The sequence below is a fragment of the Bos javanicus genome, chromosome 19 (genome assembly GCF_032452875.1).
Source record: "Bos javanicus breed banteng chromosome 19, ARS-OSU_banteng_1.0, whole genome shotgun sequence".
Taxonomy (NCBI): Eukaryota; Metazoa; Chordata; class Mammalia; order Artiodactyla; family Bovidae; genus Bos; species Bos javanicus.
In genome coordinates this window covers 36577632-36596959 of record NC_083886.1, presented here as the reverse complement: position 1 = coordinate 36596959, position 19328 = coordinate 36577632, and the positions used below count along the sequence as shown (strand labels likewise).

General features: G+C 43.4%; 2 protein-coding genes and 1 long non-coding RNA gene across 7 annotated transcripts in view; 1 reads left to right on the top strand and 2 right to left on the bottom strand.

Annotated features, from left to right (window-relative positions):
• DHRS7B (dehydrogenase/reductase 7B) overlaps window positions 1-19328 on the bottom strand; it is a 47147-nt gene that overhangs the window by 22743 nt on the left and 5076 nt on the right. Inside the window, exon 1 of one of the 5 annotated variants that reach the window (XM_061391302.1) lies at window positions 1879-1968. The exons of the other annotated variants lie outside the window; for them this stretch is intronic. The gene's annotated coding sequence lies outside the window, so the exon portion shown is untranslated. Of the gene's footprint in view, window positions 1-1878; window positions 1969-19328 lie in introns of those variants that run through there. 5 annotated transcript variants of the gene reach the window in all.
• On the top strand, window positions 1909-10276 carry LOC133232200 (uncharacterized). Its single transcript, XR_009731339.1, has 2 exons — window positions 1909-1985; window positions 9769-10276. It is a non-coding gene; the product is annotated as an uncharacterized LOC133232200 (long non-coding RNA).
• Window positions 6136-7111, bottom strand: LOC133232195 (serine/arginine-rich splicing factor 10-like). The gene has a single exon (XM_061391308.1). It carries the CDS (start codon window positions 7011-7013, stop codon window positions 6225-6227), a length of 789 nt encoding a protein of 262 aa, XP_061247292.1. The 5' UTR covers window positions 7014-7111; the 3' UTR covers window positions 6136-6224.

Below are 19328 nucleotides of genomic sequence, written 5' to 3'. Positions count from 1 at the left end.
GTCCCGTCCACCCCCTTCTCACGGCCAGGGAGGAGCAGGATGAAGATAAACCCACCCAGCAAAGCACACCACTGACACAAACGCAGCTCCATGCACCTGCTCAAGCCCAAGGCAGCACCTCGGACATAAAAAGAAGAGGAGCCACACACCGTCTCGGACACATCTGGTGTTCCTGGAGCACCTGACACATCGCCCGCCAGCCCAGGTCTTCCGGCCCCGGGGACCTCTCTGCCCGAGGCAAATACGGCACCAGGATAAGGGGGTCCATTCTCAGCCCGCTTTCTGTAAGGAGAGTGCACCTGCATTCAGTCTGGCAAGGTCTCAAAATCAGAACGTAAAGTAAACTAGAAACCAGCACCCACTCCGCCCAGCAGCTCAGGACGATGGTGGGAAAAGGGACACCCCAGAGCAAGCCACTTATTTTAGAGTCAGGTTCAATTTCAGCATCACTTCCCTGAACAGGTGAGGCTGCAAACACTGACAATCACACCTCTTTCTGGGAGTTTCTCAAATTCTTAAAGATCTCCCAACTTTAATTCTGCTCTGCCGTGCACACGGCCACACGAATGGGCCCCTGGGTCTCCCAGACTCTCAGAGGCAGCTGTGCCGACTCCTTTCTGTCTCACTCCCACAGAAGTAACTCAGCCCCACAGCCTTGGTGCGGTGTCTGGGCCTTTTCTGAGCAAAAGGGCAGAAAAGAACTGAGTCTCAGCTGGCCATATGTCCTGATCAGGAAAGAAATCTCCTATATAAACCAAAGGGTGTGTATTGGCGGGGAGGGGGGCAGTTTAACGTGGCACATGTGTTTATATGTTTTGCATTTTATATCCAAATGCTTAACTGCTAGTTGTAGATATAAATGGAATACAAGACTGGAGGTTAAAAAAAAAAGGTAGGAGTGGGGAAAAAAATCTTGCTCACGATTCCCAGCGTTTGGAGATGAGCTTATAGCACGAGGTGCAGTCAGACAGGATGGGAAGCACGTGGAGAGATGGAGGCGGGGAGGCACCAGCCAGGTGTCCCCTGGACTGGAAGCAATGGAAGCACGACCACACACTGGGAGCCACGCCCAGGCTCTCCAGGACAAGGCAGGAGCCCAGGATCGGCCGGTGTTTTCAGGCCCAAGTCAAGCGTATGAAGGTGGAAGAGCCCCTACGGGTGGCAGGAAGGTCGTGGGTGTGCACTGCTCTCCTGCTCTCTATGAGGCTCTTCAGACAGGCCTTCAGAACCTCAGTCTGGAGCTCCGAGGAATCAACTTGAAGTAGGCTTGTCACCGCTTATGCCATCTGTTCCATTTTCTATCCTTCAGTCAAAATCCTACACTGCATTTCACAGATGGAATCTGCTCCTAAGATCACTTTCTTCTCTCAAACAATCACAAAACTAAAATAAACTGAAACTTCAATAAAAACAGGTTGTTAGAATCCACTCAAAAACCACACACAGAAATTAAACCGTTAACAGCCACATCTGAAAATCAAAGGCAGGGATCTGAGAACCCTCCAAAGTCAAAGATAATGATGAGTTCAGGTCTGTCAGGGTCAGTCATGAAATAATGTGCCATGTTAAGTACAAGAAAATGGGGCGAAAGGGTAGAGAGGGGTTCCAACCGGGCGGCAGGACACGGAGGCCACACGGCAAGGAGGGGCCTGGCAGCGACAGGAGTCAGGCTCCTGTTCCCACAGCCCACATTTAGTTCCACACAGCTGTTCTGCTAAAGGTGACCTAAGCTACAGGTCATGCTTGTGACCCATATCTGAAAATACATATCTAATTTCAGAAAGTAAGAACAGAGTGAAGCCACTCTTTTGTGGTCCTAAGCGTACGAGAAGCAGCAGCGAAGGCCATCTTCGACAGGAAAGACAAGACAGAACCTACCTCAGGCGGCAGACGCTTCACCAGTGGCAGGCCCCGACACCGAATCTTCTCTGGTCTTTTGACCCGAAGCTGAGTGACTCAGACCGGAGGCCAGAGGAAACCTTCAGGTCAGCAGGCCCTCCCCGGAATGCTGGAACGAGCCACGGACGGGTGGCCTGTGGGGTGTATTTTAAGATGACAGCCTTAGGGCCCCCAGTTTAAAGGAGTGCAGGCCAGCATTAGTGAAGACAGAACCAAGAGGAAGGCCTGAGTGTATTTCAGACCAGCTCCGGGGCGTTCCGTCCTGGAAAAGCAACCATGCTGAAGCGGGCACTGCTCTGCAGTAAGACGCTGAGCACCGACTGCCCACAGCCTGGCAGGGAAGGTGGCAAGAGGGATGCCAGACACAGCTCCAGACCCTGCAGGGGGGAACGGCCGACACAAGCACAGGATGCTGGAGGCTAACTGTTCATTACAGGCCAAAGTCTGCCTTCGGTTTTTAAAAACCACACTGAACGATAACTGCCCAGACACCATGTCACTAAAAACAATTTTGGTTTCCAATGTGCTTTATAAAATGAATTTAGTATTACTAGAAGATGCCCACGTGACCTTGCCCTCTTCCTAGAACACACACCAGACCTGTACCATCACCCCAAAAGAAACCACAGGAGGCAGTCATTGCAGTGGTAAAGCAGAAAAAGTACCAAGCTGGTGCTGGGGAGGGGAGTTCAAGTTCACCTGTTGTGTCCCTGACACGCGAGCAGATTTACTCTCTGCAACTAACTTGTGCTAACTTACAAAATGGGGCTGACTATTCCAATGAGAAACAACGTGGGCAGCACTCTGTAAACGCTAATGTCCTGCTGACTCATAAAGTGACTGAAAAAAAGCACTTCCAGGGAGGATTTCGGACAGGAACTTCACACAGGCAGCCATCTTGAAGGGCGTTCAGCAAAAAGACTAAGCTCTCTATTTTCCATCCACATGTCACATGCAGAGCCTCTCAGCTCAGCTCCAGGATGGCTCTGGCCCACCCATTCATCAATGGCGTATCGGCTGCCATTTGCACCAGGAGCTGGGCGGACCAGGGCTGTAGGGCGATGGACCCGTGAGACACAGGTTCTGACCTCATGGAGCTCACAGCCCAGACAGACAGACTGACGATAAAAAAAGAAACAAAAGTTAAATGACTAGACTTGTGATAAGGTAGCCTGTCTAGTGGACAAGCCTCACCTGAAGCTTTGATTCAAAGTCAAAACCACCCAAACAGGCATGCTGGCCACACAGCACACAGCCCACCCCAGGGCAGCTGCCAGCTGCAACTCCCGAGTTTTAGGAGAGAACACTTTCTAACTCATTCCATGAGACCAGCAAGAAAAAACATTGTAAGAAAACTACAGACCAATATCCCTTTTGAACAGTGACACAAAAATCCTCAACAAAAAAACCCTAACAAACTGAATTTAGCAGTATAGTAAAAGGATTATACATCCCAACCACGTGGGGTTTGTTCCTGGGATGCAAGATTGGCTCAACATATGAAGGTAAATACACCACATCAACTGAAGGAAAGAAAAACATATGATTGTCTCAGTTGATGCAGAAAAAGCATCTGATTAAGAAATAAGCATCTGATAAAATTTAACACTGTTTCATGATGCAAGCACTCAACAAATAGGAATAGAAGGAAACTACTAACACAATTAAGAGTCATATACTAATAAACCTCCATCAAACATCGGACTCAATGATAAAAGAATGAAAGCTTCTCTTCTAAGATCAGGAACAAAGCAAGGATGCTGACTTTCACCACCTCTATTCAACACAGACTGAAAATTCTAGCCAGAGCAATTAGGCAGGAGAAAGAAAGAAAAGACATCTAAATTGGAAAAGATGAAGTAAAATTATTTGTTTGCAGACGATATGATCTTGTTTGTGGAAAACCCTAAGGACTATAACACACACACACAAAAAATGTGTTTTAAAATGTGTTAGGCTTCCCTGGTGGTCCAGTGGCTAAGACTCCATGCTCCCAATGCAGGGAGCCCGGATTCGACTCCTGTTCAGGGAGCTAGATCCTACATCAGTTCACTCGCTCAGTTGTGTCTGACTCTGTGACCATATGGACTGTAGCACGCCAGGCTTCCCTGTCCCTCACCAACTCCCGGAGCTTACTCAAACTCATGTCCATCGAGTTGGTGATACCATCCAACCATCTCATCCTCTGTCGTCCCCTTCTCCTCCTGCCTTCAATCTTTCCCAGCATCAGGATCTTTTCCAATGAGTCAGTTCTTCACATCAGGTGGCCAAAGCATTGTCCACGTGTAGAGTCATCTCTTGTGTTGTTGGAAGAGGGTGTTTGCTATGATCAGTGCATCCTCTTGGCAAAACTCTGTTAGACTTGCCCTGCTTCGTATTGTACTCCAAGGCCAAATTTGCCTGTTAATCCAGGTATCTCTTAACTTGCTGCTCTGGTGTGAGTTCTAGGTCTTGTAGGTCATCATAGAACCATTCAACTTCAGCTTCTTCAGCATCAGTGGTTGGGGCATAGACTTGGATTACTGTGATATTGAATGGTTTGTCTTGGAAATTAACAGGGATCATTCTGTCATTTTTTTTTTTTTCCTTCATTTTGTTTTTATTATAGCATGTTTGCTTAATTTACAGCAAGCAGAAAATAAGCTGGGTCTTGTTTTGATCCAAACATTGATGTTTTAAAGGTTGTACACAATATTTGTTAAAAAGAACATATAAAAATACCTTTTTAGAAGCTTCTATAAGAAAGAAAATACAAAGTTTAACCCCACAACTTTCCTCTTTTCTAGAACTGCGAACTACTGCTACAGTTTTAAATAGACTTTTTGTTTAAACTATACATCCAGGAAAATCTAAAAAAATTAAAGAAACGTGCATATAAATGATTGCATAGCAGAACATGAACATTAACTGCAAACAGTAAAGAAATGAGTTAGAAATACTATCAAATATACAAAGGTTCTAGAATCAATCCTTGAAACACATTCCACAAACAGTATTTAAAAACCACCTTTTGTTCTTTACAGGCAAGGCCTAGATCTCTAAAACCGAAACTGAAAAAAGTAATCCTCTAAAAGGGATAGTTTCCCCACAACATTTCTTACTTATGCCTGTAAGCAAGCAATCTAAAATTTTAAAGATGCTAGCTTTTACTCTGAAATGAAACTGGACATACCAAGTCACTTTTTATTGCCCCCACATGATATCACAGAGAGATGTTAGAAATTTTTATAAAGAGTAGGGTATTATTCTCTTGTTTTTATCAGGTACTATACTGATAATCAATCATAAACTCAAAGAGATGTGACTTTCTTGAAATTAATTTTTTCCAAAGTTATTTTAAATCTCATGGCACCAGAGAATCACTTAGAATGGGAGTGTTGTTTTTTAACTTGCCTCACGTTAAACTGAGGTGTGAAGAACAAGCTTCCTTCATAAAGAGATGGGCACATTTTGATACAAATGCACACACCAAGTGCTTTAAGCATCAAAATTCAGTCCTCTTACACTATGCACACTCACAAACAAATCCTCCTTTGAAACACTTTACTTGCTTTTAACAGCAGTAAGAAAACTATGCAATATTATGGTCAACAACGCTCCTTAAAGTAACTACATAAGAGCTTTCTTTTCCCCTTAAAATTATTTCTGCCACCATCAACCTGCCCAAATTTTAAGGTGAGTTTTTCCGACGTTTGTATGGTTCCAAATCTTCATAGAAACCAGGAAAGTGAAGGCTCCTTGTTTCAAACAATCTGCCTGGAAATGCTACTTAACCCACTTGTCATGTTCCAAGACAGTGGGGGTTAACAGAAGAACTACTCCACACTGTGCCATAAACTATCATCACGGGCCTAGACATCTGGACAAGACAAAAAGGTCCACCCTGAACCTAAATGTGTCTGGTCGTCAGTGTTTACTGTGGCTACAACTTCACTTTTTTTCATTCTATCTTATTAGCAAGCTACATTTCTAGGTTTACAGTTCTACCAAATATGGATATGAAAGTTTATTTTTAATAAGACAATGTTGCAAATTATGGTCAACCAACATCTTTTCACCAATACTTCGAGCATAAAAAATGAGAATCTTTACAAAAATATACAGAGACACCACGAATTGGTAGCTGCCCATAACATTAAACAAACTGGACTCTTAAGAGTGGCTTCTCAACAGCGTATCATTTTAATTATAACCATTGCCTGGTACAGGGAAAACTGACAAGTGTTTTTAAAGCATCATTGCAACATTGTATTCCTGATAATTTAAGTAAACCAAACTATGAGTAAATGAATGATACATGCCTAAAAATATCATGGTTTATACTATCAGTGGCCACTGGACTTAGGACTAGTCCAAGACCTTGACCTAGATTTTGACCTAGACCTAGACTGTGATCTTGACTGAGATTTGGATCTAGGTGGTTCTTTTTTCCTTGATTCCTTTTCATATCTTGAGCCAGACTTATAATGTGTTTTGGAATCTGTTTTAGAGGTGCCTCTAGTTTTGGTGTGAGATGCAGACCTAGAACATGATTTAGCCTTCATTTCTTTCTTGGGCTGGGACTTGGACCGTGATCTTGAATTGGATTTAGATCTTGAAAAAGATCGATTTCGGTGTTTGAATCTATCATTGTCGGAATGGCTTCTGCTACGCCGTGGTCTTCCAGTCGGTCTACTGTTTCTAGGACTATAAGATCTTCTATAGTTGTAATCGAAGGACCGACTCCTGGATCTTCTTCTGTCATAACTTCGGCTTCTAGAACGTCTGTATCTGTCATAATCATCATAGTGCGAAGAACTATACACATTCCTCCCTTCCTTGGCTTTCATCTGATTTGGAGTCTTTCGATCCCCCTGTGCAAACTGTATTTCAATTTGGCGTCCACAAATCCACTTTCTGTCCAAATTATGTAAAGCATCTTCAGCATCACGAACATCCTCAAATTGAACATATGCAAATCCTCTTGGACGGCGAGTGTAGAAATCAAGTGGAACATACACATCAACTATAGGACCATAACGACCAAATTCCCGACGTAAATCTTCAGACCTGGTATCGTCGGCCACGTTCCTCACGAAGAGAGACGTGTTGGGGGGGCGCAGGTACCGGGACATGACGCCGGCGTTGAGTCTCCGCAGGGAACACTAACGGGCTCAGCAAACCGTCTGCAGCTTCGGCGCCGGATCCTCCACAGACACACACACAGCCAGAGGGCTCCGCTACAGCCCATTCTGTCATTTTTGAGACTGCACCCAAGTACTGCATTTCAGACTCTCTTGTTGACTATGAGGGCTACTCCATTTCTTCTAAGGGATTCTTGCCCACAGTAGTAGATATAATGGTCATCTGAATTTAATTCACCCATTCCAGTCCATTCTAGTTCACTGATTCCTAAAATGTTGATGTTTACTCTTGCCATCTCCCGTGTGACTTCCAATTTACCTTGATTCATGGACCTAACATTCCAGGTTCCTATGCAATATTGTTCTTTACAGCATCAGACTTTACTTTCACCACCAGATACATCCACGACTGGGTGTTGTTTCCACTTTGGCTCAGCCTCTTCATTTCTTCTGGAGCTATTTCTCCACTCTTTTCCAGTAGCATACTGGGCACCTACCAACCTGGGGAGGTCATCTTTCAGTGTCATCTTTTTGCCTTTTCATACTGTTCATGGGGTTCTCAAGGCAAGAATGCTGAAGTGGTTTGCCATTCCCTTCTCCAGTGGACTACGTTTTGTCAGAACTCTCCACCATGACCCGTCTGTCTTGGGTGGCCCTACAGGGCATGGCTCATAGTTTCATTGAGTTAGACAAGGCTGTGGTCCATGTGATGAGTCTGGTTAGTTTTCTGTGATTATGGTTTTCATTCTATCTGCCCTCTGATGGATAAGGATAAGAGGCTTGTGGAAGCTTCCTGATGGGAGGGACTAGCTGTGGGGGAATCTGGGTCTTGTTGTGATGGGTGGGGCCATGATCAATAAATCTTTAATCCAATTTTCTTTTGATGCTAGGGGCTGTGTTCCTTTCCTGTTGTTTGGTCTGAGGCCAAGCATGGTAGGGGTCAAAAGGACTTACGCCAGCACTGTTGTAGTCAGTGCCCCTGACCCCATGGCAGGCCACTGCTGACCCACGCCTCTGCCGGAGACTCCTGGATGCTCACGGGCAAGTCTGGCTCAGTCTCTTGTGGGTCACTGCTCCTTTCTCCTGGGTCCTGGTGTGCACAAGGTTTTGTTTATGCCCTCCAAGAGTGTTTCCCCAGTCCTGTGAAAGTTCTGTCATCAAATCCCACTGCCTCCAAAGTCAAATTCCCTGGGGGTACTCAGTCCCTTTGCCCAATCCATAGGTTGGGGAATCTGTTGTGTGTCCTAGAACTTTCACAACAGTGCAAGAACTTCTTTCATATAATTGTTCTCCAGTTTGTGGGTCATCTGCTCAGTGGCTCTATGGTGCAGCTAATGGCCACCTCCTCCAAAAGGATTTATGTCACACGCAGTGCCTCCCAGGTCTGCTGCAGCCAGAGGCCCTGTCCCCGCGACAGGCCACTGCTGACCCATGCCTCCGTAGGAGACACTCAGAGGCAGGTCTGGCTCAGTCTCTGTGGGGTCTCTGGGTCCTGGTGCACACAAGGTTTTTTGTTTGAGACCTCCAAACGTCTCTGGTGAGTATGGGGTTTGATTCTAAACGTGATTTCACTCCTTCTTCCGTCTTCTTGGGGATTCTCCTTTGCCCATGGATGAGAAATATCTTTTTTTGGTGGAATCCAACATTTTCCTGTCAATGGATGTTCAGCAGTGAGTTGTAATTTTGAGTTTTCGCAGGAGAAGAGGAGTGCACGTCCTTCTACTGCGTCATCTTCCTACATGTTGCAACTAAAAAGTCCCACTTGCTGAAGGAGGAAACAGACAGAACAGGCTCTATCTTGAAAGCAGGACTCCATCTTGGGCCAGACTGTGGACTTTGAGCTATATGCCCGATATCTATGGAAACGACATAGCAACTGGAAAACCAGATCCCCCTCCCCGATGGAAGAGCCCCAGGGCTTGTACCTAGACTCTCCATTACCTAAAAGAATACCCTAATTATCTGTGTAACCAAATAGAATCATAGATTCTATTATGCTTATTAGGGTATGACCACAGGCCTATTGATAATTGTCCACTGTTAACTACCTAGGCTTAAGGCATACGAATCACAGGTTTAAGGCATACGAATAACGAATAAGGGGTTAACTTTGATTGTATCTTTCTTTTCCTTTGTTCAGACTAGTTTCAGAGAATTTGGGGAGGTGGGTTTGAGCACGTACACTTAGGGTATATAAGGTTTTCACAAAAACTGGTTGGGGTCCTTGGCTAAGAGAAGACTCTGCCTTGGGCCCGCCGGTGTAATAAACTGCATTCCACTATCTGCATTGTCCTTCTGAGTGAGTTTGTTTCCCAGAACCCGTGGCTACAACATTGCCACAACTAAGACCTGGTGCAGCCAAATAAATCCATAAAAATTTGAAGTAAAATAAAATGTGTTAGAATAAATCAATTCAGCAGCAGGACACAAAGTCAACACACACACACAAAATCAGTTGTATTTGTACACATGAAAAATGAACAGTCTGAAAAAATTTACGAAAACAATTTCACTTACTATAACAACTAAAAGAATGAAATACTTAAGAACACATTGGGAGGTGAAGACTTATACAATGAAAACTATAATGTATTGCTGAAAGAAATTAAACAAGACATAAGTAAATGGAAACATACCCCATGTGTATGAAGTAGAGCACTTATTACTATTAAAATGCCAATCCTAATCAAAACAATCTGCAGATTCAATTCAGTCCCTATCAAAATCCCTATTGTGTCTTTTGCAGAAAAAGAAGAACTCATCCCAGAATTCACATGGAGTCTCAAAGGAACCGAACAGTCAAAAGAATCTTGGAAAAGAGCAAAAAAGCTGAAAGAACCACTTTCTAATATCAAAACTTACTACAGAGCTAGAGTAATCAAAGCAGTGTGTTGGCACAAAGACAGACACAGACCAATGGAACAGAGAGCTCAGAAATAAACCTTTGCATATATGGGCAAATCATTTTTGATAGGGCTATCAAGACAATTCAATGGGGAAAGGACAGTCCTTTAAGCAAATGACGCTGAGAAAACTGGATATCCAAGGACTTCCCTGGTGGTCCAGTGGTTAAGACCTCATGCTTCTACTGCAGGCGGCACAAGCTCAATCTCATGCCCTCTTCATGCTGTGTGGCACAGCCAAAAACAAAAAATTAAATTAAAAAAAAAAAAACAACCCTGTATATCCACATGCAAAAGTTCAAATTTGGACCCTTGTACAAAAATAAACTCAAGAAGGATCAGAGACCTCAATGTAAGACCTAAAGCATATTTCTTAGAAGAAAACAGGCAAAAGCTGATTTTACATTGCACTTGGTAATGATTTCCTGGATAAGACTCCAAAGGCAGAGCTAACAAAAGAAAACCTAGATACACTGGTTCATGAAAATGTATGTGTTGTGCATTAAAAGACACTATTCACAGAGTAAAAAGGTAACCCACAGGGTGGCAGAAAATATTTTCAAATCATATATCTGATAAGAGAGCAAATATCTAATATAGAGAACTCCTAAACTTTGAAACAAAACAACCTGATTCAAAAATGGGCAAAGGACTTGAATAGACATTTCTCTAAAGAAGATATAAAAACAGCCAGTAAGTATATGAAAAGATGCTTAATATCACTAGTCATTAGTAAAATGCAAATAATAACTATGAATACAATGAGATACAACCTCACACCCATTAGAATGACTACTATCAGAAAACCAGAAAGTGCAAAGTGGGAGGATATGGAGAAATTAGAACCTTAGGCACCGTGGGTGAGAATGTAAAATGGTATTGCCACTGAAAAAAAAACACTATGGAGCGTCCTCAAAACAATTAAAAATAGAATTATCATATGATCCAGCAATTCTACTGCTGGATACACGTGCAAAAGAACTGAAAGCAGGGTCTTGAAAAAATACCTGTGCCCCCATGTTCACAGCAGCATTATGCACAACAGAGAAAACACAGAGACTACCCAAGCAACGTGATATGTGAACACAACAGGATATATACACACAATTCAGCTTGAAAAGGAAGCAAATTCTGACACATGCTACAACACGGATGAACCTTATAGACGTTTATGCTAAGTGCAATAAGCCAGACACAAAAGCAAATGCTATATGAGTCCACTTACATGAGCTACTTAGAGTCGTCAAATCCTTAGGGGCAGAAAACTGGGGGTTGCCCGGCGCTGGGGGCAGGGAAGGAAATGGGGAGCTGTGTTTTAATGGGTACAAAGTTTCCATTTTACAAGATGAAAAGAATTCTGGAGATAGATGGTGGGGATAGCAGTACATTATGAACGTATTTAGCACCTCTGAACTATACCTTTAAAAATGGTTAACGATGTAAATTTAAATTATGTATATTTTATTACAATAAAAAATATTTAAGTATGTCACTCATAAAGGATAAAACATTAAATGCTATCTAATTTCAAGTAGGTTCATGCCTGAAATCAGATAATTTAAAACTTCTAACATTAATTTCCTCATGGATTTGGATAGATTTGCCTTGCCCCACTGTTCTCTCTTAGACAATTTACTTAGGATGATGGTTCACTCTGATTTCCAACTCCAAGTTATTTTTAGAACTGAAAACATAATTGTGAAATGTAACTATGAAAGGCCCTTTACTCTGAGGCAGTTTTTATAATGCTTCCACTTGAAGCATCCTCACTTTAATGCCAGAAAATATGTGGAAAGGACCCTCCATCCTGGAAGGACTAAAGAAGCAGAGTAACCAGAGAGGGTTTTCCAGAGCCAGGCGCTAAGCTTTCACTTAAAAATAGCCTTGCCGGGCCTGTCACTATTTCCAGCACCCCACCAATCACCCCCCAAGGACACAGCCCTGTCGCCAAAGGTCAGGGCCGCAGCGGCCATCAGTCAAGCTGTTTATCTCAACAAACACTGTGGGCAGCTTTACTTTTCCCCACACCCATTTCCCCCCATATTTCTCACTCAGAGCCTTTTCAGGCTTGGAAAAAATTACTTGGCAAAGTCCAGAGCTTATATTAAAAGAAAAAACAAAACAAAACCTTAAATAAAAAATGTCTTTTATGCTTTCACCACATTTATTGTTAGAGTATGTAACAACAAAAAGGCTATCTTTTTAAACTGCATTTAAACCAGAAAGTCAATATATACTGTTAAATAACAAATTTTTTCTGGTCATGTTAACATTAATAAGCTTAGCCACAGAATAAGGTGAAAGCAAAACACATTTTAAAATCAAATTTATGAACCAGGAAATGCAAGATTTAAGTTTCTTTGCTCCCAGTGTAACAAAATACCGATGCCTTTGACACTGGGATTGACACCTGGTGGGTATATGGGAGTTTGCTGTGTGTTTCTCTTCGAGCGTTTCTATAATTTCTCCTTCATGCTCAACTTTGCTAAAATAAGGTTAGAAAAGTGAATAATTAGCTACACTCTAAGTATCAACCTCGTAAAGTAAAGCTAGCTACAAAATACCACCAAATAGAACATCAAGAGGAACAAACTGGCCAATGTCAAGCAGCAGTGGCATCTTCATGGGCAGCAAGGTGGGTGGGCCTTGATTTGGACCTTCGATGGTAACTGAGACCAGGTTAGTACAGAGCAGGTCACCTGACTGTCCCAGGCCCACTCGAGTTTCTGTAATTTTTTTTTGCTTACTTTGGATTTAATTTGCTCTTTCACTAGTTTCCTAAAGTGGAAGTTTAAAGTGCTGATTCAGATCTTCTTGTTTAATATGTGTATTCAATGCTATACAGTTCTGTCTAAGCACTGCTTTCACTACTTCCTCCACGTTGTGTATAAGCTGTGTTTTCATCTCTATTTAGTTCCCCCCTCCCAAATTTTTTTCACCAGTCTGTGCAACCTGTGAGATCTTAGTTCCCCAACCAGGGACTGAAACCGGGGCACGGCAGTAAAAGCACCGAGGCCTAACCACTGGACTGCCAGGGAGCTCCCTGAGTTCAAAATATTGTTAAGTTTCTCTAAAGATTTCTTTGTTGACATGTGTTATTTAGACATGTACTGTTTCATCTGCAAGTATTTGGGGATTTTCCAGCTTTCTGTTACTGACTTCTACTTTAGCCCCATTGTGGTCTCAGAGCAGACAGTCTGTTTTCTATTCTTTTAAATCTGTTAAGGTGTGTTTTTATGGCCCAGAACATGGTCCAGCTTCAGAAGAATATATGATGTACTGTTGTGGGATGAAGCAGACTCAGATGTCAGTGATACTCAGGTGACTGATGGTACTATCGAGTTCAAAGACATCCTTGCTGCTTTTCTGCCTGCTGGATCTGTCCATTTCCAATAAGTGGTATTTGAGGTCTCCAGTGACGCTAATTCATCTATTTCTCTTTGGAGTCCTATCGGTTTTTGCCTCGTGTAGCTTGATGCTTTGATGTTACGTACACACACATTCATGAATGTCATGTCATCTTGGAGTACTGACCCCTTTATCATTATGCCACGTCCTTCTTTATTCCTGATCACTGTCCTTACTCAGGAGTCTTCTCTAAAATTAATACAGCTACTCCTATTTCATTAGTGCTGGCATGGCTCTCTCTATCCCTTCACTCTCCATCCATATGTGTCTTTATATTTAATGTGGGCTTCTTGGATGTGTATATTAATGTGTATAGTAACCTGAACAATTCACCCCAAAGATGGGCGGACTCCATATGCGGACCTCCAGAACCAATGAGTATGTTACCCAACTGATGAGGTAAAAGGGACTTTCAGATGTAGTGAAATTAAGGACCTTGAGATGGGGAGATTATCCTGAATATATCTGGCCCAGTATAATTACAGGAGTCCTCACACAGGGAGGGGGGACGGTTGAGTCATAGAGTAGATACGACAGATGCTGAGCAACAAGAGGTTGAAGTGATGTGAGGAGGCCCTGGGCCAACTGATGCCGGTGGCCTGGAGACGGGGGGAGGCCAGTGGACAGACCGTCTTCCAGAGCCTACACAAGGAACATGGCCTGCTGACACCTTGATTTTAGGACTTCTGACCACCAAGACTATAATAGAATAGCTTTGTGGGGTTTTAAGCTACTGTTTGTGGTAACTTATTACAGCAACAATAGGAAACTAATACAACATTTTTCATCAGATTTGGAGATATTAGGAGATTATTTCTTCAAATACTTTTTTCCTACCCCATTCTCTCTTTCCTGTTCTTCTGGGACTCCCAAAGCCTGATATCCTGTGGACATCCTGTGGACATATCCTGTGGATATCCTTGATATCCTGTGGGCATCTGCAGCTCTCTTAATTTGCCTTCCACCTTTGTTCTGCTCTTTAGATTGGATGATTTCTACTGATCTTTCTCAAGTTTGACTGCCATCTCAAATCTGCTACTCAGATCAGATCAGATCAGTCGCTCAGTTGTGTCTGACTCTTTGCGACCCCATGAATCACAGCACACCAGGCCTCCCTGTCCATTACCAACTCCCGGAGTTCACTCAGACTCACGTCCATGGAGTCAGTGATGCCATCCAGCCATCTCATCCTCTGTCATCCCCTTCTCCTCCTGCCCCCAATCCCTCCCAGCATCACAGTCTTTTCCAATGAGTCAACTCTTCGCATCAGGTGGCCAAAGTACTGGAGTTTCAGCTTTAGCATCATTCCTTCCAAAGAAATCCCAGGGCTGATCTCCTTCAGAATGGACTGGTTGGATCTCCTTGCAGTCCAAGGGACTCTCAAGAGTCTTCTCCAACACCACAGTTCAAAAGCATCTGAGTCCATCTAAAGCATTCTTCATTTCAGTTATTGTGCCTTTCAGCTCCAGAGTTGGTACCTGGCTCTCTTTTATACGCTCTCTTTATTCAGATTGTGTATTTGTAGGATAAATGTCATCATGTTTCCATTTAACTCTTTAAACATGGTTTCCTTTAGTTATCTGAACATATTTATAAGAGCTGTTTTGGAGTCTCTGTCCTCTAAGTCCAACATTTGGGCCAACTCAGGGTCAGCGTCCATGGAATGCTTTTACCCCCTAAGTTCAAGTCACACTTTCTTGTTTTTTTCAATCTTATAACTTTTTTTTGAACAACTGATACTACATTGATACTACAACTGATACTACTACATCAGTGTCATTCTGATACTATGTTGCAGCAACTCTAGATTCTGATTTTCCCTTTTGGAGACTGGTATAGTTACTGGTGTTTTTTTGTTTTTGTTTTTGTTTTTTGATTCTTTGTTTAATAACCTGCCTATTCTAAACCTATGGATTTTGTAGTTCAAACCCATGTTATTCAAGGGTCAACTGTAGTTAAATTTCCTTATCTCTTTTCATTCACCAATGAACAATGAATCAACCTTCTCTTTTTTCATTAACTGAGACCCTTCTACAACATGCAACACACCAATGAATATAACAGACATTTTCCTACAAAGTTATATTAAAAAAAAAATTCTAAACAAACTTTTTGAAGAGTAACCATTTGAGAAACACTGTCTGAAAAAAATTACCATAATTTAAAAATTACTCATTGAGGACTTTCCTGGCGGTCCAGTGGTTGGGGCTCTGCACTTCCACCGCAGGGGTGCAAGTTCAGTCCCTGATGAGAGAAATGGAACATGGCTCAGCCAAAAAAAAAAGAGCTGATTACAGCAAATGAATCCAAACTACTGGTAAGCAATACTCAATCACTTCAGCTGCCATCAACAGATCTGAATCTCCAGTAAGCAGTTTAGGAGCCAAGTCTCAGGTTACCCTGAACTTCAGAAGACGGGAGGGACAGCTCAGGTAGAATCTAAAAGAGAGGCCATTGAATTTCCTTAGCTTCCGAGCAGAATTTACAGTGCCATTCAGTATCACTTTCCATCCCCATATTTACAAGCTTGCGGAGCAGACAAATGGAGGGTTTATTTCTGCATAAAATCATAACATTACCTACCAAAGGTCTCATGCTTTGAGACTGGTGTTAAAGAACTGGTGTTAAAACAAGAAAGTATGCTCAAAATGGAGTCAATGATACTGAGGCCCACGTGACCAAACTTCACCTAATTAGTTTCAGCCTCTTCCAGAAATGAACTTCCCTGATGGTTCAGTGGCTAAGAGTCCGCCTGCCTGTGTAGGGGACACAGGTTTGATCCCTGGTCTGGGACGATTCCACATGCCATGGAGCAACTGAGCCCATGGGGCACGACTGCTAAGCCTGTGCTCTAGAGCCCACGAGCCCCAACTACTGCAGCCAGCGTACCACAGCTAGGGAGTAGCTCTCGCCCGCCACGACTGGAGAACGTGCAGGCACAGCAATGGAGACCCAGTGCAGCCAAATAAATAAATAAGAAACTAAGGATGCTTTATTTTTCCTTCAGAATCATAGCACAGACGGCCACCCCAATCACCAGGTGAATTTAGGATGAAAGCACAGACAGGAAATGGTGCTGTCTCACCTTTTTACAAGGAGACAAACTATCATTAGCCTTGAGACTATGTATGCAATGGTCCGTAAATGGTAAGGCTTTGTTCTCTGTTTCCTCCTCTCATTAGCAGACTACCTATATTGCATCCCACTTTCCGTTAGTGCCTGTTCAATAACAGAATACTTTCTTCTCCACATTTGTGGACGGTATTTTCCAGGGTGGCAGGAGATCTTATTTTTATCTTTCCTCAACATAAATGTAGCTAAACTGTATTCTCATTAGACCACTTCATTGGTCCCACTTTGACAGCTCCCTCAATAAGGAAAAGGTGGGGACTTACTTCCCTGGCAGCCCAGGGCTTAGGACTTCACGTTTCCACTGCAGGGGGTAGAGGTTCCATCCCTGGCTGGGGAGCTAAGATTCCACATGCTGTGTGACACCCCACCTGGATTACTGCAAAGCCATCTTACTCAAAACTGAACTTAAGTCCTTCCTCTGGGTTCTGATCTCAGGCACACAGGTCAGAAAACAAATCAGCCCTGAACTTCCCTCTTCTGTCTCAGCCCAGAATGAACGTATTACCACTGATCCTACCTTTTAAATAGCTCTCACACCCATGACTTCCACCTCCACCAAAGGAGGAGCTAGAGTGATCTTTCATAAATACACCTGCTGGTTCTCTTCTCCTGACTGAGATTCTTCAATGGCCTCCCGCCATTCTGAGCAGAAGCCCTGGACAACTGTCACGACCTGTAAGGCCTGCAAGGTCTGACCCCTGCCTACCTGTCCAGCCCCATCTCCCTGACTCACTCCCCCTGCTTCTCTGTCCTCCAGCCCCAAGTGGGGCCTTAAACTCCAGGAGGACAGAGACCATGTCTGTTTGCTCATGCTATGTCCCTAGCACAATGCTCAGCACACAGCAGGTGGTAAATAAACACATCTGAAGAGTAATATTGATAGAACAACTGTAGCCTCTTAAATGGAAGGCAAATAAATGTACGTTTGTACCCTAGGTAGCTAACATAGGACTTGGACCATCATGAGACTAAAAAATGTTAAATAATTTTGCAAACCAGAGACAAACAGGATGAAATACAACACTGGCAATACCTGTTTATCAGTTCTGCCACACAAGTTACCGACACTGAGGTCTCTGCTCCTCCAGACACCCGCCCCCAGCCAAGGCAACCAGAGGCCTAACCATGTCCGAAGGAGGAGACCAGGAGCTGGAATAATGACACAGTCTGTGGAGTTGATTATATGAAAGTGAAAGTTGCTCAGGTGTGTCCACATCTTTGCAACCCCATGGACTATACTCCAAGCCAGAATCCTGGAGTGGGTAGCCTTTCCCTTCTCCAACAGATCTTTCCAACCCAGGAATCAAACCCAGGTCTCCCACATTGCAGGTGGATTCTTTACCAGCTGAGCCACAAGGGAAGCCCAAGAATACTGGAGGGAGTAGCCTATCCCTTCTCCAACGGATCTTCCCAACCCAGGAATTGAACCAGGGTCTCCTGCATTGCAGGCAGATTCTTTACCAACTGAGCTACCAGGGAAACAAATACACCCTGGGGCGCAGCATTGCTCAAATGAGCTCCAAGCTGCGTCTGCGTCTGCCTTGGAAGCACTCTCTACCGCTGGCCCATAAGGACCAGACATGGCCCCTCTGACCCTTGGGGTCTCACGTGGGTCTTCCTTCTCTTCACTCTTTGCTCAGCTGAACTCCAAGTCTGTCCTTAAGGTCTCAGCTGAATACTACCTGCTCAGGAAAGCTGACCCTGTCCTTCCTCACCTCAGCTGCTGCCAGTGGCCCCATTATACATCCTCACAGCCCCCTCTACTGTCCCCACAGTGGGTACCACCACCACCGTCAGTGTTTAATTGGTCATTTTCTATTTCCGTTCTGTCTCCCATGCTAGACTCATTGCTGATGAGTTGCTACTTCAACCCAAGTTGCTGTTTGAGGACAGGGGCTGTATCTGCTTTGGCCATCATTGTATCTCCAATATACAGCAACTGCTGGTACAAACCAGCTGTTCCTTAAATATGTGTGAGTGAAGGGATGAATGAAATATACAGATAAGCACTAGCTTTCGGAGTGACATGAAACTGACTCTGCCCTTACTATCTCAGGGATAAATTTCTTCCCATCCCTGAGTTCACTTCTTCCACTATAAATGAAGATAAATATTCCTACTTTACAGGATTATTGTAGGACTGAATAATCCGATAACTGCTTAGCATAGCACTAAGACTCTCGGTGACTATTAAATATTATTTTCTTAGAAAATGGAGAAAAAGAGGAGTGTATGTGGTAGGGAAAACACATTCCATGCTCTAGACTCAGGCACAACTATAGCTCCCTAATGCAAACATATAGTTGCAAATCTGAATAAAAAATACTTTAAAAATATTTATTTATTTTTATTTATTTGGCTGCACCAGGTCTTAGTTGCAGCTCGCAGGACCTTCGATCTTCCATTGCTGCAAGAAGAATTCTTAGTTGCAGTGTGAGAACTTAGTTGCAGCATGTGGGATCTAGTTCCCTGACCAGGGGTTGAACCTGGGCCCCCTGCACTGGAAGTGCAGAGTCAGCCACTGGACCACCAGGGAAGTTACAGAATAAAAAAATATTTTTAGATGATACTACAGGAATGTATCATCTAAAAGAATCATGAAATAGATCTGTCTATCTGACGAACTACAGGCCATGGGGTCTCAAAGGGTCTGACACAACCTAGCAACTAAACGGCAACAGCATAGAACCAAGCCTCTTGGAGGATGTGAGGTGATCACATATTTACTTCCTGGACTCTGGGCACAGCGTCAGGTTCTCTCAAAGCAAAGCACGTGAGGAATCCATTATTTCAGGGAAGGAAATTCCAAACCTGGGCTTCAAAACCTAAAGGACCTTGGTCCAGCAGTGCTGACCTCAGTCCA

What these genes read in the sequence shown, in the direction of transcription:
- LOC133232195 (XM_061391308.1), bottom strand. Translation starts at nt 7,013, where the DNA reads ATGTCCCGGTACCTGCGCCCCCCCAACACGTCTCTCTTCGTGAGGAAC.